Source organism: Sphaerodactylus townsendi, linkage group LG05 (assembly GCF_021028975.2).
Source record: "Sphaerodactylus townsendi isolate TG3544 linkage group LG05, MPM_Stown_v2.3, whole genome shotgun sequence".
Taxonomy (NCBI): domain Eukaryota; kingdom Metazoa; phylum Chordata; class Lepidosauria; order Squamata; family Sphaerodactylidae; genus Sphaerodactylus; species Sphaerodactylus townsendi.
Genome location: NC_059429.1, coordinates 65,964,868 through 65,986,218, shown reverse-complemented (window position 1 = coordinate 65,986,218; position 21,351 = coordinate 65,964,868). Strand labels below are relative to the sequence as shown.

The following is a 21,351-nucleotide window of genomic DNA, read 5'->3' as shown; positions in this document are numbered from 1 at the left end:
ATATGAATAACTTTGTTTTTAGATCTATCAGCCTCTCTACCACCCACTTTTCTCCCCTTAGGGATCCATTTATTTCACAGTTCTGGTTTTTCAGTTATAAGGGACTTGTCTGTTTTAAACAGAATCATCGGCATTCTGCAAATGCCGTGAGCTATTTTGGGGACTCCAAACATCAAGTCAAGTAAAAATCTAATAAAATAAACCATTCTGGCCGACCTTACAATGTTGCAGTATTGGTTAGATGATTCTGAACACTCCACAGCACTAATTGTTAAGTACTATTACTAGTAAGCATTCTTTAACTTAAGTCTGCCATGGCATGGTACCCACTTGTGATCCATTGTACAGGGTGGAATAAGTCAATACTGCTAATGCTGATGAAGGCTGCAGTACACAGAGGAAGCAGCAATACAGACCAAGCCATGCTTGCCGTTGCTCTCCATCCCAAAATCTAAAAAGAAAGCAAGACCACATGAAAATGCTTTGTCGCTCAAGCCAGGCTGTATCCAAATTACTTATTATCCAGTTACAAAAACAAAATGTTTCCTGTGTCTGTAGTATTAAGGAATTGTGTGACTTCTAAAAACAAGAAATAAAGGAAGATTGGTGACAAAAGCAGCACAACCATTACTACTTAGTACCCTTTAAAATGGCCAGTGAAGAACGATGCATTTTCTGTTAAAATCTGGGGGGAAGTTGTGTGCAAAAAGTGAGGGAGGGTGGGTGGGTCAAGCTCTTACAGTGACCCTGTAAGGTTTTCAAGGCAAGAGACATTCAGAGGTGGCTTTCTGTTGCCTGCTTCTGCATGGGCTGAGAGAGCTGTGACAGGCCAGCAGGATTCATGCAGAAGAGTGGGGAATCGAACCAAGTTCTCCAGATTAGAGTCCACTGCTCTTAGCTACTACACCATGCTGGCTATTCAAATTCCAAAACATTTCACAAAGCAGGCAGATCAGGTCCAGTGCTATGCTCAATGGGACCAAATGCCCATAAATTAAAGGGAAAACAAGAAACGACACTGCCTGGCACGCTGGGGCTGTGATTTCAGACAAGTCCCAAAATCTCATGTGCCAATGTACACACAGATTTGCATTGATTCACGGCAATAAAACAAGTTCGTCTTTATGAGTAGTTAAAAGCTATTCAAATTTCACTTACGTGCAACAGAAGCAAATTATTCATGGATGAAATACTGGGTAATGGGGTAGAAGGGAACTATTAACTTGGAAGCCAAACAAGACAGAGAGGTACTGCTGGTGGGCAGTATGGCAGACCATGGAATTGGTTTCAACCGAGAATGGATGTGACTAAAACATCTTCTAAAGATCATGTTTATAACTTGAAGGTACTGTTAGATCTGCCATTTCTTATTGTTGCATAAGTGAGATCTATAGTTCAAAGTGCTTTTTGCCAACTCTGATTGCAACCTCCCTTGGAATGCTCTTGCTATTGTTAGGTGTGCCTTGGTATTGAATGTTCCATTGCCTTTCAAGAGAGTCTTCCTTCCTTCTTTCAGAAGCCCAATTTCCCTAGCACTTGTCAGAGTTTGGACGCTATGAGGGTCAGTTCTGATCAGTATCTGGATGGGAGACCACCAAGTCGGACAGAATTCCCTACAGAGAAAGGCAATGACAAGCCACTCTCTGCTCATTTTACACCTGGAACACCAAGTTGAAGAAGTCATCACGAGACGGCTGTGATTTAAAGAGTTCTTCTTCTTCCTTCCTTCCAATTTAGAGGGATTTTTTAAAAACATGGGTCGGGGGAGGGAGAAAAGACTTTTTGCAAGGCTACTTTATTACTTCACTGGTGAAGGGGAAAGTTGCTTTGGTGGTAGTCTTCCTGGTTGCATTACAAGTGGTTAAGCTAATCTCAGCCAGTACTATTTAAGGCTGTAGGTGGATGGAAGTGTATGCTTGAAAATCCCCCAACTCTCTGTAAACATTTCAAAATAGCCTTACAAAAGCCATTCATTTCTGGACAAAACTTAGTGTGCTGTTACCTTTCAGGGCACTAAACTGGTTGGGGTTAGTGTATTCGTGGGACTGACATCTCCCTTATCAAGGTGCACACTAAATACTGCCGCCATCACCACCAATATGATTTACCATTTGTTATATCATTGATACTACTTTTAGTTTGAGCCACCTTGAACACGGGATATGCATTTTAAAATTTAAATCCGCTGTTGGCCTTTACTCATGCAAATAAGATGCACGTGAATTCTAGACACGGCATTAAATGATGATGGGGTGCCGATAGTACTAGGCAGGGGATTGCCCTGCAGCAGAAGCCCGTAGCTGCCCCCTTCCTCACTAAACAGGCACAGGACAGGATCCACTGTCAGCTAAGGTATTAAGAAGGCGGCGAAAAGCAGGCGGGTTCCTCAACCCACGCCGCTCAGGGAGCGGGACTGCTTCACTCTCATCCAGTACATTAGGTGTGAACACTGCGAAATTTCGATTTCTCTTATCCTTGCGTGGGAACAATAGACCCATTCGGACCAGGGAGGGGAAGTCCCATGAACAAGAGAAGCCTGTTCCGGGTGCGCGGCCATCGCCTTGCCTCAAAGAGCCCGGATAGATCGTTGACAAAAGGTCGCCGATAAGGATACAGAAACAGACCCGCAATAAGAGCACGGCGAATCTTGCCGCCCGCCCTTCCCAACCAAGAAAGAGCCCCTCCGGCACTTTCTGGCCCCATCCGGAGTCCCCCGTCCCCCCGGTATGGTCGATGGCAGAATACAATGACGGGGGGGTGGGGGGACTGACCTGGCGGAGCAGCAGTTGCTGCTCTCGTGTGACGGGACTCATGGCCGCCCTCACGCCGCCGCCGCCATGATTTGAACAGGCCGCCGCTCAAGCCCCGCCTCCGCCCACGAGGCTGCTGTACGGAGAGAAGAAGGCCTCGCCGGGAATCTTTGGGACTGGAAAACCACTGGCAGGACGCACGTGGCTCCGGCTTCCGGGAGGGCGGGACTACGCAGGAAGGCACCGCTGGCTTCTGTTCTCTGCCGGCGCAGGACTGAGATCCGTCCCCTCCTTTGGGGCAAAAGGCGATTTTAAAACGGAAAGTTCAGTTGTAGGCCGCAGGTTCCCAATGTATCGTAGGACTCACTCAGCAATATTTCTTTCTCGCCCAAGAAATCAAGACTACATCTCCCAGCAACCTTCGAGAAAGACGTTACGCAAAACGTAAGATAGCGCATGCTCGTTGTTCTCATGTATTACTTAAAGGTCCAGGCGTCCTAGATGTTCGCGTACCTAGCAAGGCGCTGGTAGCCCTGGATGTTTGCAGACCCTTCACGCCACTGTTGATTGATAGAACAGAAAGGTTCTCTAACGCTATTTCGGCAAGATCATAAATTATTTATATAGTTGCTAAGCAAACCGCCGTAATTTTTACCCTTTCTGTTAACACAACAGAGCCCCCATTCAATTGTAATTCTTCTAAATTTGGGTAATTACTAGTACAGACGTAATACAGTTCTGGTAATGTGTATTCCCACCACTAATTGCCCCAATTCTTAACAGTTTTCATTTGTTACACTACTTTCCTAGCACAGTCCTTCCGTACTTGCCATCCACAGGCAGTAACAGTTGTTCCGCCTACTGGATTTACGGGTAGAAGGCAACCTTGCTCCGAAACCTGTCTGCATTTAGTGTCTTCCATAAACAGGTAAAACGGGTGTTCCTCTTCTTCACCTCCTACTTACACAAGATGAAACTAGAATCCTCCTTGCTGCTTGTAGGCAAAGGGCATATTGGCACAGTGGAGTGACAGGTACACTGTCAAGACCTTTCACTGTCTTGAACGTTTAAAGCTGTAGTCAGATGCTAGATTGATAGTGCAGTCCTCTGCAGAATTATTAGTTGAATTTTAGTGGGAATAGACAACAGTAACTGCATAGGAATGCACTGCAAAAAAAGCAAGAACACCTCAATATTATGAGAAAGACTTCACATGATCCTGTTTCAGCATTCTTTTAAAAAAGTGCTGAATGATTGAATCAGAGTTTGAATGTAGCCAGTTTGGTCCCAAATTAGGGAGAAAAGGGATATACATTTTTAAAAATAAAATCAGTATAAATTAACCAGAAAGATTTCTTAGCGGAGAGATTTAGAACCATTCTCATATAATAGTAGTATTTGCAGTCTCTTTTATTGAATGACAAACACTAAAATGTAAATTATGCTGAAGATTTAAAAAAAATCATAAGTCAAGAAAATTTCATCTTGCAGATGAAACTGATTCCACTGAATGGGACAGTATTTCACCTTTAGCTGTACAGAGCAGGATTTAACTTCAAGTCCACTTCTACTTGGCCATTTGGAAGTCCAAAATTATAAATTCGGACAGTTTCATTAACATTTCCCCAGTGCTTTTGTCTTCTCTTTTTCTTTTCAGTGTGGCAAAGCCCCAATAAAACAGTATTGCACAGATGAAGATGTAGGTATCTGGGGGAAACAGATCAATTAAAAATTAAGGACAATTTTAAGCGTATAAAGGCAAATGAACTGAACTCCTCAATGTTCTTGCTTATGATACGTTCTTTTTGTAAGAAAAATTACTAGCAAGTACATGCATTTACCATATGTCCTTGTGACAAGACTAGTAGTTCCAGAGCATTTTTGCCAGATGTATACAGAACATACTTACAACTTTCAAATAATACATTAGATCACTGTTTAGTTTCTTGGACTAACTTCCATCCATTCTTTCCCAATATCAAGTCAAATTTGTAGGAAAACTCATTTAGAAGCAACAACCCGTCCCATCCTCAACATAAACCAACTGGCATGTGGGCCTGTGTGTTACCATAGATAAATAATAAGTTTTTAAGCAATTGTCAAAGTTATCAGGCATAATTCTAGAAACAGATAAAGGTTGTCTGAAAACTTTTTTCCCTTGGATATAAAAGGCAGGTCAAACATTTCACAGTTTATCAAGAAATATTCTAGATGGGATCTATCCAAACTGAAATTGGCTTGAATTTTGAAGACTGGAGTCATATTAATTAAAAGACAGATCTTTTAACAACATTTTGATAGTCTACTTTTAACTGAAAACTTTAAAATTCATATTATGCTGCCTGATTTTTTTGTGCCATGACTGGGTTTTTAATGTTGGGCCTCAAAGAAGACCTTTTGTGATATTATGGTTTTATGAGATTTTATTTTGAAAACTGTCTTTGGCAGATTCCCTGGAGAGGCAGCACAGAAATTTTCTCAACACACTAACAAACAATCAGAGGCAGGTTCAACACCCACCCTAGTGGTGTCTTGAGTTCATTATCCTTATACATGTTAGCTGCTGACCATCTTTAGGGGGCATAAAAAAACTGTGTTTGAAAACAGTGTTACAGTAAAAATGTGATTCCTCCCTGTGACTAGAAAACTCAACCTTCACAGAGCAGATAATGTGTCTGTGTGCCTCACTCTTTCTCTGTCATACTCCAGACACCCACACTGTCCATTCTCTTGCCATTGGAAGAGGCATTTATTTACATTTAATAAAATGCACATTATATGCTGCCTTCTGCAAGGATCTCTTAAGATAAATCCCTTCAGTATTTAAATAGCATTTCAGTATTAAATTCATTAATTGGAACCTGATTAATTCTACTAGATTATTTTGTTAAAATACCATATTTATTTGAAAGGATGATTATTCACTCCCTCCCCCATGTAATAAACAAAAAATATTATTACTGGACATAACTAACTTCTAGGTGAATGCTTTTTTGATTGGCATACCTGGGAAAAAAACTAAATACAATGTGTACTATGGCCTACTAATAATTTACGGCCCAATTGTATGTTTCTCAGGGCACTAGGCTTCCACTTAGTTGGCATTAAAATATTTTGTAATGATCTTAGGAGTGGGCTGTGCCTTATGATTTGCTGCAGATCCCTTATCTGGTGAAAAAACAATATTTTTTAGATAAAAGAAAGCAGAGTGGCTTTTCCTAATGCTACAAGGCCTATTCTAAAGGATGTTGTCATCATCATTCTGCCTTCATTTTGCATCCCCAGTCTCTCTCTTTGTTGTGTGACAAGCTCACTACCCACTCCAGTACTGTGAAGAGATTCCCAAGAGCTGCTTTTTAGAATTCCAACTGACGTTTAGCTTCAACTGGGTAACTTAGGTGCTGACTCACTTGCATTTCCTGTCATGCTCCATGGGCACTTCCCTTCTAGACAAATTGAATTACTACCCAAACCACTGTCTGGATGTCTGTTTGGCACCCTTGCCAAGCAATCCCTCAGGGAACCCTTCACCTTTGGATTGGTGTAGGTTCAAGGTACATTTAGACCCTTGCACACTCATAAGCCACCACAAACAAAAACCGCGCACAGAAGATTATAGGTAATATCTCCCTTTGTTCTTCTTGCTCACCTTCTCTTCAAACGTCTGCATTTTTGAGCTTTGCATTGTACAATATGTGTGCAAGAACTAGGACTGAGGACAATTATCTGTGGGCATCCCTAGTATTTTTGTACTGAATATTACTATGATGGTTGGTTTGTGCTTTGATTCTTCTCAATAAACTACCTAATTATTCTTCTAACTACTTGCCTTTGTCTTAATTACAGTGTTGTTCTGGAGTCCTGTCACGTCATCAAAAAGTTTATAACATAGAGTTTAGTGGTTTAAGTCCAGGTGTTTGTGTATACTCTCTTTTATGTTTTGTGTCAATGTGGGCTGGTCCTAATAAAAGTTATTACATGGATTGTGTTATATGTGGCTGTACAACTTTTAATATTGCCTCCTAGCCTGATATTAAGAGCTAGGTCAGCAGGTCATACTAGCATTTCTTTCCTTTGCTTGACTGTTTTGCGTGACTCTGTGTCCTGTTTGGGAAGCAGGCTGCCTCACCTAAAACATGTGCCTAACTGACCCAGGCACAGGACATAAATGGTAAACAAGGACTAACAAAACAGTCCCAGCTTCTACTGCCAGTATTCACTTTCCAGGAACTGGAACAAGAGCTTCTACTTAGAAAGTGGTAGATAGGGCATCTTGCTGTTGCTACACAAACCTTTGCTTTCACAATAACAGCTACAGCGGGAAGAAACATAGAATTCCTACCGCAGACTTTAAGCACAATCTCTAGCAACAACATGCTAGTAAGCATTTATTGCTTTAACCAAGCTACACAAATACTAATAAAGTATTTAAAATATTTCCGTCTTACCTTAATTACTGAGCTTTTGTTGTTAAATTATGTGGAAGTGTAACAGTAGGCGAAGAAGCAACTACTTCTGGATCATCAAAAAAGTAGGCCTACAAGATCGGAAATAGTGGGGAAGAAAACAATACATTATATAACAACTACAAATTAACTTCCTGTGCATTCTACACAGTTTACACTGTCATTACCTCTTGGCAACAATCCTAATGATTCTTTGACTATCAGTAATACAGCTAAACAATTTCTCACAAACAACACAATGTTTGGTTGTGGTGGGTTTTCTGGGCCGTGCATCTGTGGCCGTGATCTGGTAGATCTTGTTCTCTGTGATACACCTCTGAAGATGCCAGCCACAGATGCAGGCGAAAAGTTAGGAACAAGATCCACCAGACTACGGCCACACAGCCCGAAAAAACCCACCACAACCAGTTGAATCTGAACGTGAAAGCCTTCGGCAGTACATTGAACACAACGTTTCTCCATAGGACTTCACCAGAACACAGACAAAGTTAATTGGTAATTTTAACAAAATTCAATCTGATGGCCCAACAAGGACAACATATGCTCATCATTATCTAGCAGCCACAAAATGTTGAGGTTGACTGACTATCAGTTGAAAGGAGGACCATGATGATGGGTGCTTTGCCTGCTCAAGCTTCAAAAAAGTTTACAGGATTCTGAAAGGAAAGAAATGTTATATAGCACTCAAAGCAGTAAATTTGGGGAGGGGGCAGGGCTAGGTTAGCAGCAAGCCCATAATTCATTCTTTGTGAGATTACCGGGGGGGGGGGGGGCTCTTAATTTTTTTACCCACTGCAGTTTCTCACAGACTGCCAACTTGTTCCCTCTAATGTCAGAGCTTTTCAGAAGAGCAGCAAAACACAGCTATCTACAGAGAAGGTACTGATTTCTGCAAGCTCAATGGAAAGGGAGAAAAATGCTGAACTTCATAAAAAGCAACTACAAAAAGCCAACCTCCAATCATCTGATGAAACATCGACAACAGATGAGTGTTGTTTAAAGAAAAAAAAGTGGATCAAAGGGGGACAGAAAATAGGGGCTTGAGCAGTCTAAAGAATTTATAGTAACATGGAAGCAAACATTTTGGACTGCTTCATTTTATGAGTTTTTATTACTGATTTTACTGGAATGTTTTTAATTGATTTTTGTTTGTTTTTGTGGTATTGTTTTTATAGCTGTTTGTATAGTTTGTTTCATGTCTATGCTCTCTGGAGCAGTTTTGGTGGCATACAAATCTTCCAACTATATAAATGAATAATAAAAGGGAGGAGAATTCCCCAAACATTGCTCTACAATTCCTCATGGACCCCCCAGTTTATGCAGTATAATGCTGACATGGCTACTGGGTTATAGAAGTATCATAAGGACTAGTTTTAATGCTATTTTGCTGATACAATGTGTCAGATATTAGTGAGCAACTAAACAAACTGATATATTTTTCAAATATGAATCAAAACTAAATGCCATGGGGAATAAGCCAGAAGATTATTCAAACAAGCATTCATGAATAATGGTTTTAAATTTAACAAATACACTATTTTGCATTCTGGAAACTTAACTGGTAAAAAAATTGCTAAATCAATCTCTAGAGAAGTATGCCTATTTCTAAATATATTTAAATAATGTCTCTTATTTCTGCAATGTAGTTTGCATGGGTTCTGCATAAAAAACCTCAGCATCTATACAATGAACCATAGACAAAACTGATCTCAGATGAAAGTACATATTGATGAACTGTGAGGAACAGAAGTGTCATACCAAGCAACCAACAGCAAGCAAGGCATGGAGTAGTACAACTGTCACAATGGTAGCCACTGCAATCCTTCGATTATCATCTCTAACAGCAGGCCAAAATGTCATTGCTAAAACAGATCCTGAAAGACACAGAGCAAATGCCACCAAAACCCACCGGACAGCTTTCAGTGGAATGATCCACAAAATCTGCACGAAAAAGAAAGGGAGTCAACTGTTAACTGCAAATCCAGAGCTTCCTGCGTCTAACAATATGAAGTCCCATGGCAACATTATGTTTGAATCACCTAGAACTGTGATGGCGAACCTATGGCACGCGTGCCACACATGGCACGCGGAGGCCTCTCACCAGGCACGCGAGTGCCCGGATCTCCCCCGAGCAGGTTGCCGCCGCCATTCCCCCTCTGCCCAAGGGAGAAGGCAGCCACCTTCTCCCTCAGGCAGAGGGGGAATGGTGGCGGCGACCTGCTCGGGGCTGCCTGCTCTCGCAGCGCGGGAGCCAACGGCGCGGATCAGGGAACCCTCTTTGCCCGAGGGAGAAGGTGCTTGCCTTCTTCTTTGGGCAGAGGGGGAATGGCAGTGGCGTTGGCCTGCTCTTGCATTGTGGCAGCAGGCGGCGTCAAGCAGGGAACCCCCTCTGCCCGAGGGAGGAGGTGCTTGCCTTCTCCCTCGGGCAGAGGGGGAATGGCAGTGGCATTGGCCTGCTCGGGGCCACCTACTCTTGCGTTGTGGGAGCAGGCGGCGTCAAGCAGGGAACCCCCTCTGCCCGAGGGAGAAGGTGCTTGCCTTCTCCCTCGAGCAGAGGGGGAATGGTGGCGGCCTGCTCGGGGCCGCCTGCTCTTGCGTTGCGGGAGCAGGCAGCGTCGAGCAGGGAACCCCCTCTGCCCGAGGGAGAAGGTGCTTGCTTTCTCCCTCGGGCAGAGGGGGAATGGTGGCGGCCTGCTCGGTGTCGCCTGCTCTCATGGCGCAGGGGCAGGTGGCGCAGAGCAGGGAACCCCATCTGCCCCAGGGAGATGGTGGCTGCTTTCTCCCTCGGGCAGAGGGGGAAACGGCGGCGGCAACCTGCTCGGTGGCCTCCAACACTTCAGCCTGGGTATTTTTTTAAGCCGAGAAAGGGCCCCCTTCTCGGCATAAAAAACCCCCAAACAAATGCAGAGGCTGGAGTTCCCCTCTCTCTCTGAGAGGAAAAGCTGGAGCCCACTTTTCTCTGAGAGGCTACCTCTCAGAGAGAGAGAGTGGCGCTCCAGACTCCTTTGATCCATCCACCCCACACCCCCATCAAGCTTTCTCTGCCCATGGATCACAGGGTCCATGGGCAGTGACAGCTTTCCCATCCACCACCCCCACCCCCAATCCGCATCAAGCTTTCATGGATCACAGGATCCGTGGCCTGCATCTGTGTCTGGCATCTTCAGACGTGTATCACAGAGGGAAGTCACAGAGCGTATCACAGTGTGTAACAGACTTCCCTCTGTGATACACTTCTGAAGGTGCCAGACACAGATGCAGGTGAAATGCTAGGAGTAAGATCCACCAGACCATGGCCACACAGCCCAGAAAACCCACCAGAACCTGTAAAACCTCAGTATTCAGGTTAAATTGCCGTATTGGCACTTCGCGATAAATAAGTGGGTTTTGAGTTGCAGTTTGGGCACTCAGTCTCAAAAAGGTTCGCCATCACTGACCTAGAATCAGAAATGGTATAAAATTGCTACCTGCAGCCTGAAGAAGGATTTGCCCCCAGTGTAAATGTGTCACTTTTCCTGACTGCGGTGTCTAAAAATACAATACTACACATAACCCTTTTCTATATGTCATCAACAGAATGTGTTTTAATTCATATTTTTAAATTCAAAATTACCATTCAAGCTACCGCCTGGGATCACTGCAGTTTTGAACAGTTTCCAGGTCACGTGAAATAAGCCTTGAGCATTTGTGCAGTATCCTCTACAGAACAACTTTAGGGGACAAGCTTCATATTATAAATTGCCTCAGGTAAACTTCCAACATAGAACATCAGTTATTTTTAAGGACTCCATACATACAGCATTTACTAAAGACTTCTTCTAAAGTTCTTTATGTTGTACTTACCGCAGCTGGGATATAAATGAAGAGTGAATAGCCGTAAACACACACAATCTCAAGAAATGAGTAGGAGACAATGTTCATAACTTTGTTGTTTCTCCACATAAGGAATCCCCAGAGTGCCAGAGGAACCAGCCACGCATAAGCATAGATAGCTGTAGCAGCTATGGAGACTGTAAAGAGATTTGTTTTAGCACCAAGAATCATATGAAGCTTAATAAAGATATGTCAGTGTTGTTAGTCCCTATGGTTTGTAAGCTGCACCAGATAATACTCAGGCATATTACTGAATATTCTGTTGAAACTGTACTCATCTTCTTAAAAAAAACTCTGGATGGTGTGCAGCTGAACACAGCACAAACTATAACAGCCTTAGCGTGTTCCTTGATTCCTCCTTATCAACAGAGGCTCAAGAGACACACATGTCTCATCTGGTTTTTTACCACCTATGCCAGGCAAAACAATTGGTGCCTTACTTGTCCCAGACCAATCCAGCCACAATGATCCATGAAACAGTCACCTCTATGTTAGACTTCTGCACAGGGCTACCCACAGGCCTGATCCAGAAGCTCCAGCAGGTACAAAATGCAGTAGTCCCGGTTCTTACAGGGATCCCATGTCAAGGGCATACCCAAGGTTCAAGGTTTTGGTGTTAATCTTCGAGGCCCTAAATGGTCTTAAGTTCATGTTTCTACAGGACCGCCTCTCCTGAGACATCTCTTGAAGATTGCTACAATCAGCCAGTGAAAATCTGCTGGTGATCCCTGGCCCAAAAGCGATCTGACTAGCCTCAATTAGGGCCAGGGCCTTCTAGGCCTCGGCCCCCACCTGGTGGAACACTCTGTCTAGAGAGACCAGTGACTTGTGGGACCTAGTGCAGTTCCAGAGGGCTTGTAAGATGAAGCTGTTCCACCAGGTGTATAGTTGACGTAGTTATGGTGGTACCATCATTAGGCTGCCCTCCCTTTCCTTCCCTCTTCCTTGCCTTTCCTTTTCTGCCCGCTCCTTTTCCTATCCCGTTTTCTTTCTTCTTCCCTACCTCCATCATATTTCCTCTTCATTTGTTTTGTTGTTGTCCCATCCAAATGCAACTATAACTGTCACCAGTAAGATGGGGCTATGGAATTCAGGTGAGACTGAAGTGCTCTGCTAAATTTTAAAGTTAAACTTTAATCTTAAATTTTAAGCTATGTTTCTGTTGTACTTTTGTGATGTTTTTATACAAGTTGGAAACTGCCCTGAGCCCAAAAGGGAATGGTTCATATAGAAACTACTTAATAAATAAAAATAAATAAAAGCTCTTTAGGCTGTTCCCACTGCCTCAGTCTTATACTTAAATCTATTTCAGAAAATTTCCAGGTGGCTGCGGGGGGGTGGGGGTGGAGTGGGGAGAGTAATTTTTAAAGGTACAGGCACCAAAACTGCAGGGAGCTGCTATTTCCTGTCCTTCAAATAATCCCCAGATGTCAAGTAAATTGGACCAAGGGGTCCAATTCTACGGGCCCCTGAACAGTGTGCCTTCAGCCATCTTCCATTATTTCCCATGGGGGGAAACCCCTCCAAGTTGTTTCCAGAGCAGAAGCCATTCCCACAAACAGCAATCACTGGTCAAATGTCTCCCATGGAAGAACCAACACAACAACCCCAATAGAACCATTGCAGACCTCAATAATCGGCACAGAACCTCAAACCAATGTGCCAAGCCAAACAGAGCCAAAGTCAAACTAGAGAATCTCTTCAGTGGAAACTTAAGGCGGGGACAAGTCTAACAGAATCAATGCCAACGTGCAGAAGCGTAGCAGAACCCAGAGTCACATTGGCACTGCAAGTTCAACAGGACCAAAAACAAACTAGAGAGTCTCTGAAGTGGAAACTGACGGTGAGGGAGTTTGAAAATAGAACTACACCAATGACAAGAACCCAGAGTCACTGTGGCAGTGCAAACAATATCAAACCAGAGAAATATCAAACCAGAGAACCTCAACAGTGGAAATTGAAAGTGGCTTTTGCAAGTCCAGCAGAATCAACTGCAATGTGCAGAAACCCAGCAGAACTCAATGACACTCTGGCAGTTCAATCCTCACAGAAGTAATGAAGAATCACAGCAGAACCAATCTAAGCAAAGGCGAAGGGACCAAATAAATTCTGGCAGAGGAAAAAAAATCCTCTTGAAACTGACAAATGGACTTGAAATAGAATGAGTCTGACAAAGCAAAACAAAGAAAAACTGGGGGAGGGAATACTCCAGGGAGTCTGCGAATATTGGTTTCTGATATTCCCCATTAATCCTAAATATTTCTGGGATTTTGGGGACCATTTTTCTGATATCCCAAAAAATTCTCAGATATTTTTGGGGTGCTAAATATACCCAAAAGATACCAATATGGTTCTTTTTTACCCAAATGCACATCCCTTTTGTATACTGCAAGAGATATATCATAACCTTCTATACTGGAGTTATGTCCTCTTTCATGCAGTTGTCTTTCATATTTTAAATAATTCTGATTATAGTTAGATAAAGAAACAAGTCTTCAACCCCACTTGGAATAGTGTTTACATACCTTTTCTGAATTCAGGCACATAAAGGTAAGAAGGGTCACCAAAACGGATGAAAAATTTTGAAAGATTGCCACTAATAGCAATGGCAAAGACTAATGTTGCACATATCCAGAAAGGACCTTGAATGGGGACAAAATAGACAGTGTTATTTTCTTTGAGCCATTTCCATTCAGTGTAGAAGTACACCAGCAACCCCCTTATGAGATTGTTAATACTTGCACATACCATAAAGGTCAGGATTACTTCGTATGTACAGTCTTACAAAGTTCTTCCCTGGTACTGGAAAAACAGAACCTTTGATTCTATCCAGGACCTGATAAAAGTAATACAAAGTATTTGAATGAAGAAGTCCATTAATATATTTTAATCTTAAATTAAAGAACCATAGGCACTGGTTTTTTGGAAATGGTCCAGAAGAATATATATAAACTGCCTGCCCTACCTCTCTTTAATGCCACTATGCTTTGTTTTCTCTTTCTTACAGTGGTAACTCCCCATTCTATTTTGCTGACCATAATCCACAGTGGCACAATCATTTAAATAAAGGAGGGAGTGATGTTGGAGAACACACTGCAGGAAGACTATTTGAAAAAGGGTGCTAATGAGGGTTCAGGGGGCTGTTTCCAAACAGCATGACAAACATGAGTATACAACACCGATAATGAAATGCAAAACAAATCCTATTAATTAATTAATCATATATTAAATAGAGATCAGAAGTTTATATATTAAATAGAGATCAGAAGCTATACATTTGCACAACATGGCTGACACCTGAAGTAGGGAAACAACCATCCAGGCACTCATTAAAATAAATGGTCCTTGCCATTTCTCTTGCTACAGGCATGTAGATGACAACAAACAAATACTGAATAGTTGCAGATTAAGCACACCACCAGCTCTACCAAACTTAAGGGGGGGCGGGCATGGAGCAGGATGAGGAACATGCACATTTTCTTAATAGAAACATCACTAGAGATCACAAACCTGGTATGTATCCACATCAAAAAATGTTTGGTAATAATCAAATGTCCAGAAGGGGGCACTTTTCTTCTGTCCAGCAAGCAACTGGAAAGGAAACATGATCACAGAAATACTGATGTAGATTATTTTTATCAATATTAGCAAGCCACTTTAAAGGCCAGACAGTTTGATGGGAATGTAGAAGAAATGGAAAAGAAATATTTTAACATGGAAGCAGAATTCTCAGCAAAATCTTTGCCACATATTCTACGTTACAGCCTGTTATCCCTGCAATTTTATCTCAAGCATGTGTTCAGACTGTTTTTACATGCCTCCTCCACCCCACCCCACCCCTACATCAGACATTCAGAGAACCTTCAATCCACCCTCTCTTATTCAGGCAATGAAAACGTAGTTAATGCCCTCCAAAGAACTCTATGCAAGCCAAAATTTATCCAGAATATCTATTTAGCATTAGCTAGGTGTAAGTAGTTGGACCCTCATCCTCTCGCTATGGGGTGTCCTGAAGGCACAGGCAGGCAAGGATTGTCATATGAGCAAGACAAAGCTTCCCATGAAACTCTCATAGGGTTTTGGGATCCATCTTGTGTGTCACCCCTGGGCAGAAAGGAGGTTGCCAATTAACTTTTCCTCTGGCCTAAGGTGTGCTAAATGGACAATGAGGCTAGTTAATCCCCACTGTGTCATCCTAAGGTGATTCAATCAGTGCTCCGAGTAGACCATTAGTTACCCCATCTGAACTCATCCCAGTAATCAATCAGTATTCAACAGAATAGCCCAGACATTTCCTTGGGTCCTGACAACTCATAAAGCCTTTCTTTTTCTCCCTTGGAAAAGCAATCAATTCTTTGGCCCTTTCCGCACGGGCCAAATACGGCGCCCTGGGGACAGCAAAAACGCCGTCCCCAGGGAGCCGTTTGCACAGGGGGCGCAGCTGCTTCGCAGCCGCACCGCCCTTGCTCTGCCCGAGCGGCGCAAAGCCGCCGTTTTCCTACCTCGCTTCCCGAGCGAGGTTTACGGAAAACGGTGGCTTTGAGCCGCTGCTGTGAGAACAGCAGCAGCTCGAAGGTGCCCTCCCTCCCCCCTGTGCACCGTCCACCTACCGTTTCTGTGGCCGTCCAGTGCATTGCCGAGGCCTGGGGACACGCCCCCCTGCCCTGCTATGCCGAAGCAGTCGCACAGGGCAGGGGGGGTGTCCCCAGGCCTCAGCGACGTGCCGGACGGCCACAGAAACGGCAGGTTGACCGGGAGACAGCGCTCCGCGGCGCATTCTTCCCGGCTATTTCTGGGACCGTTCGTGCGAACGGTCCCAGGGGGGGTTGGTCGGCGTCATATACGCCAACCCAATCCCAATCGTGGCCGTGCGGAAACGGCATGTGTCTCTGGCTTTCCTGCCAACTTACCTCATACCGCTTCAGGACCCATTTTGAAGTATAAATATTGTTTCTTGGGCCATTCATAGTGTGTGTTCTGGATCCCCGTGTACACCCCCATTTGTGTATAGAAACATTGGTTGTTTTCCTCTTCAGGACTACCTTCTCCAGACATCCCTTCAAGACTGGTAACTATCACCCATTCCTGAATCCCTATCCAACTTCTTCCTTTTACGCTTAGTCAGCTCTTGTATGCTTTGTGTGCATGTGTTCATTGCTTAAAATATATTTCTTGTTTTACTATTTTTATTCTTTAATAAAACTGTACAACTGCCTGCTCATTTGAGAGTTTTCACTCAGGACTACCCTGGTGCTATACACAGGTTACTAATCACAGTTGCCTTCTTCATTCCCTGTCTTCAGCTAATTCCCCCAACTAAAGTGGAGACTGCCTTCTCAGGATAATACAGGCATATAATATACGCATTCTTTATTCTGATCTGCTTTATCGTGGGAAGGCCAGGCAACTGCAGTTCCCCAACCCTCTTCCTGCAATACTTTCGAAGAATGAAGCATCCCATTTTAATACAGTGTAATACTGAAAAAATCATCCAGCAACTGGAAAGATATCAGGCTACTGAGAGATTATGCCTAATTTAGGTAACCTGTTTTTATAGTGGTACATTTACCTCATAGGGAATGTTTTGAAATTAGTTATTCCTTCCCATTGTGGATGCACAAGTAACTGCCAGAAAATTTATTCATGCAAGCAACCTAGTACCATAACAACGGTGAACATTTTCTTAACCCGGTTCTATACTAGTAAGCTTGCATAACAAGTAACAGTAATAGACGATCTCTCCCTAACCACATCCCACCAATAAGGCACTCTACATTTCTTCCAATCCTGTGCCTGCAGGAGGAATCGGAATCTTTTCAAGGCCCCTGCCTTGTTGACAACTCAATCTTTCTGCTGCCTAGCAGTGTCAACTCTTCCTTGTGGATGACTAATCCATATGTCAAGTGTCAATTAATAGCTTAGGGAAGAATATGCAGCTTGCTGGAAGCAGCCACACAACATCAGCTAACCTCAGTTTTATCAGAATCGTCTGTCCCCAACAGTTCGTCATCCTCTTCTCTCCCAGAGTCTTGCCGATGTCCATGCTTCTTCTTTGGTTTCTCACTAGGCTCATCGATGCTTATTGTGACAGCATCTGGATTTGCTGCCAACAAGTTGGCTGCATCATCAAATTCTGAAAAATAAATATTGCTCCCAAATGTTTAATTGTTCAGCTGTTGTCTATTGAATTAGATTACAGACTGTCTAAAGCCTACACTGCTGAGGAGTGAACAAAGTATTTTCTTGTTCAGCTGGTCCACTTTCTCCACTATATGGCCAACCACAGACATGAATCCTCACTCAAGGATTGACTCTACCAGACTTGAGCCAGTGGCATACTGTAGGAACTGTGTCAAAAGAGACTACACACAGGACTTCAGACTAAGCCAGTATAAATATTTAGGTCATGCACATGATATTTTATAACTAGAAGCTTTTTGCATTGTCAACAGCCATTGTAGATTCAGCAAATTTTGACTAGAACTCTTGTATGATCTTGTGTGAATCAAATCTCTGGCTGGATAGGCAGAGATTTCAATCTGCATTGCCCATACCGAAGTCCAGCACTGTTCACTGGATCACAATGACCCAAAAATAAACATGAAGCTTAATTCAAGTAGTGGCAACCATGAAATAATATGACAGACTATTTTCAAAATAGGATGATATTTTGGCATGTACAAAGCAATCCCATATTTTTAGGAGGAATCTACTTTTTAAAAACTAGCAGAATTATCCTGCCTGTTGTTTAACAATTCGTAAGATAAGTGGGCTAAGAAATGGCAAATGCAGTTCAATGAGTGGGCTAAGAAATGGCAAATGCAGTTCAATGTAGCAAAATGTACAGTGATGCACATAGGGGCAAAAAATCCAAACTTCACATACACGCTACAGGGGTCAGTGCTATCAGTCACAGACCAGGAAAGGGATTTGGGCGTCTTAGTTGATAGTTCCATGGGAATGTCAACTCAATGCATGGCAGCTGTGAAAAAGGCAAACTCTATGCTGGGGATAATTAATCCCCGGAGCCCCTCGGGGATAGGGCGGTATAAGTCCAGCACTGTTCACTGGATCACAATAATCCCCGGAGCCCCTCGGGGATAGGGCGGTATAAAATCTAATAAATAAATAAATAAATAAATAAATAAATAAATAAATTAGGAAAGGAGTTGATAATAAAACTGCAAGAATTGTCATTATGCCCCTTTATATAAAAGTTATCTTAGGTGGTCGCGACTTAGCACATTAGAGTACTGTGTTCAGTTCACAATTGGTCGCCACATCTCCAAAAGGATATCCCGAAGAGATAGAAAAGAAGAGTGCAGAGAGAAGGAGCAACGAGGGATGATTGAAGGATTGGAGCACCTTTCCTTATGAGGGAGAGGCTTTGCAGCCGCTTTGGGACTCTTTAGTTTGGAGAGGAGACGTCTGAGGGGGGATATGATTGAAGTCTATAAAATTATGCATGGGGTAGAAAATGTTGACAGAGATAAATTTTTCTCTCTTTCTCACAATACTAGAACCAGGGGGCATTCATTGAAAATGCTGGGGGGAAGAATTAGGACTAATAAAAGGAAACACTTCTTCACACAACGTGTTATTGGTGTTTGGAATATGCTGCCACAGGAGGTGGTTATGGCCACTAACCTGGATAGCTTTATAAAGGGCTTGGATAGATTTATGGAGGAGAGGTCGATCTATGGCTACCAATCTTGATCCTCCTTGATCTCAGATTGCAAATGCCTTAGCAGACCAGGTGCTCAGGAGCAGCAGCAGCAGCAGCAGCCCGTTGCTTTCACTTCCTGCATGTGGGCTCCCAAAGGCACCTGGTGGGCCATTGCGAGTAGCAGAATGCTGGACTAGATGGACTCTGGTCAGATCCAGCAGGCTAGTTCTTATGTTCTTATAAGATAACCACAAACAGCAAATAAAATGAGATTAACAAAGATCTGGAAACATTCCCATGATGTTCGGAAGACTATGATAAATTCCAGAGTCAATGACACTACTTTTTTTAAAAAGAGGAAACAATCAGGCAATACTTCTAAGCTATTATTGTACAATAACACGAGTCCCTAGGACTCTGCACTTTAGGGGCCAGGAGTTTATTAGCAGGAAAACTCAAGAGGGATGAGTATGGGAAACTGCAGAGCAGATAAAGATTTATTTCACTTGCAATGTCTACTTCAGGAAGTGGCTGGGCAGGGCAAAGAAGATTGGCTTTGAAGAGTAGGAAAGGTCCCAAGTGGCCTGGATTGCTGAGAGCTTTGCCTTTGCCTGTATTGCAGCAGCTCAGTGGCAAGTGGAAGAAGCTTTGCCAGCACAAAGGCAGTACATGGGTTCACTGGATCACACCCAAAGATCCTCTTTTGTGTTGAGAAAAAAGGCAAGCCGTAGACAAACCAGGAATTCAAAGCAGACCCAATTTAGTTACAATTATGTGATGCCCTAACTACAATTGCAAAAACAGACCAGCATCTGAACGCTACTTAACTGAACATGTTGCACTAATATCAAGAATCCAATGCAGAGACCACAGAACAACTAAGAGCCTTATAAATAATTTTACAGTTTACCTTGAAACTTAAGGTCATCCACGGTTGCCATTCATGCACTAGTGTAGTTGTATTCAAAAGTGATTAACAGCTGAAAAGAAAAAGCAGATAAATATTGTCTCCAGTCTTTAAAATGCAACTCTGTTATTCATAAGTGGGTAAAACTGCATCTATGAGCTCTGAGTGTAGCTCATCAAGTTTAACTCTACAAAGAATCCTTAAAATAACTGCTAACCAGATTGGTCCAGGTCATCCAGATTACAAATTTGCCACAAAGGGGTTAACAGAGTCAGGCAAGGTATTATTGCCTGAGCAACAAACAATGCTAAGCAAATGAACTCTCCAATTGGGGACAGAGAAGGCAACAGATGCCTAACCTTTGTTTGATCTTGAATGTTTAGAAAGACTTTCCAGTCTGACTTGGGGATGTGCCTTCCTAGCTAATAAAACTGTGACTACAGGAGACTAAAAACCCCAACGCCTGAATCACTCTTACATAAGAGCAAGCTAGGATCCATTTGAAATAAAAATGTGTGACACACAATATAACTGTTTGCCTAGTTTGTTAAATCAACAGCCACTCCCAAACCAACTAGAATTGCTTGAAAAGTTCCCCTTTAAGGCACTAACTGCATTCAGCTTGCAATGCCAGCCATAAGTTTGGTTGCTTGCAGTGGTATAGCAAAAAGATGAAAGATCCTCAAGAACTCTTCTACACTTTGGGGGAGAAAACCTGCATCCACTGAGTTTCAAGTAGTCCCCCACGGGTAATAAAGTAGATTAGGTTATGACAGATAATGCCTGCCATAAACTTTTAAAACTTGTTCCGGGTTCTGAACCTGGCTGTACCATTTCCAAACCACCTGGCTACTACAGCAGTGTCACCATGGGATGGAGGAGGCAGAACCGGATTTTATGGCTTCAACAGCCTCTAACGTAGACAAAATAATTCTGTTCCTTTTAGAAAGGTGCAGCTATGTTTAGGATTTCACTACGAGACTCTATGTATGCGCACTTACTTAGGAACAAGAGCTACTGAAATCCTTAGGGTTTCCTGCCCACTGAAAATGCTTCAATCCTAAAACATCGACAGTCTTGGACATTTTTGCCAACTAACCTACAGTAATTTCCACTTCCAGTCACTAATGTAGATTAGCACCACCCCGCTCGTGCAGGGGCAGCGGTGAGGAAAAGGCCACCCTTAGAGCCCCCCTGGTCAGAAGCAAGAACGGGAGGAGCTCAAGCAACTCTGACAGCTGTCGGTCACAGCGGGGGACAAAAGGGTGCACCCCAGGATCACAACGCCTCCGCGCACGGGGATCCACAGTTAGGGCCACGTCACACAGAAAGCTTTAAGCAGTTACCGGCAGCGCCCAAGCGACAACAAATGTGTCACTTGAACGAGGACGCCCGGGATTGGGTGCTTTTTTTTTGCCGCTGGGTGTACCCTCTTGTTTTAAAACCCCCTTGCCTCCGTAACGTGTGAAGCGGCCTCTTAGAACCAGGCCGCGGTCAAGACGCCCCCTCGCCCTCTCCGCAAGGCGGCGCCATCACTACTTGCCTATTGCCAACGCGACAGCGACGACGGAGGCTGCCGCAAAAGGCCCGTATTGCCGGAAACTGCAGGACCTGGACGGCTGCTTTTCTTCTCCTCCCCACTTCGCGTCCTGTCTTAAAGAGACAGAGCTCTTGAAAAAAACAACGCAG

General features: G+C 43.3%; 2 protein-coding genes and 1 long non-coding RNA gene across 6 annotated transcripts in view; 1 reads left to right on the top strand and 2 right to left on the bottom strand.

The window, feature by feature from the left end:
* Positions 1–3,097, bottom strand: part of NDC1 (NDC1 transmembrane nucleoporin) — an 18,509-nt gene extending 15,412 nt beyond the window's left edge. The window contains exons 1-2 of one of the 2 annotated variants that reach the window (XM_048496217.1): positions 2,772–3,097; positions 331–451 (exon numbers count right to left, since the gene is read on the bottom strand). In XM_048496217.1, coding sequence (XP_048352174.1) covers positions 331–451; positions 2,772–2,813 — 163 coding nt within the window. In that variant the 5' untranslated portion in view covers positions 2,814–3,097. The remainder of the gene's footprint in view (positions 1–330; positions 452–2,771) is intronic. The other variant, XM_048496216.1, reaches the window with a different exon arrangement.
* Positions 2,868–7,501, top strand: LOC125432561. Its single transcript, XR_007244493.1, has 3 exons — positions 2,868–3,194; positions 3,561–3,678; positions 6,597–7,501. It is a non-coding gene; the product is annotated as an uncharacterized LOC125432561 (long non-coding RNA).
* Positions 4,137–21,351, bottom strand: YIPF1 (Yip1 domain family member 1). 3 transcript variants are annotated; one of them, XM_048496218.1, is made up of 10 exons: positions 21,206–21,351; positions 19,666–19,735; positions 17,059–17,222; positions 14,600–14,680; positions 13,838–13,925; positions 13,615–13,731; positions 11,060–11,226; positions 8,975–9,157; positions 7,199–7,287; positions 4,137–4,457 (listed from the first exon to the last, which is right to left on the bottom strand). In XM_048496218.1, the coding sequence occupies exons 2-9, from the start codon at positions 19,694–19,696 to the stop codon at positions 7,204–7,206; spliced, it is 915 nt and encodes a 304-aa protein (XP_048352175.1). In that variant the 5' UTR covers positions 19,697–19,735; positions 21,206–21,351; the 3' UTR covers positions 4,137–4,457; positions 7,199–7,203. The 3 variants fall into 3 exon arrangements, with proteins under 3 accessions (XP_048352175.1, XP_048352176.1, XP_048352177.1); XM_048496219.1 differs by lacking the exon at positions 21,206–21,351 and adding an exon at positions 21,116–21,174; XM_048496220.1 differs by lacking the exon at positions 21,206–21,351 and adding an exon at positions 21,009–21,092.

Coding starts and splice junctions, on each gene's coding strand:
- YIPF1 (XM_048496218.1), bottom strand. CDS start 19,696: ATGGCAACCGTGGATGACCTTAAGTTTCAAG. Junction 14,681..17,058: donor ACGATTCTGATAAAACTGAG/GTTAGCTGATGT, acceptor TTTCCTTTCCAG/TTGCTTGCTGGACAGAAGAA. Junction 7,288..8,974: donor TGCTTGCTGTTGGTTGCTTG/GTATGACACTTC, acceptor CCGATCTTGTAG/GCCTACTTTTTTGATGATCC.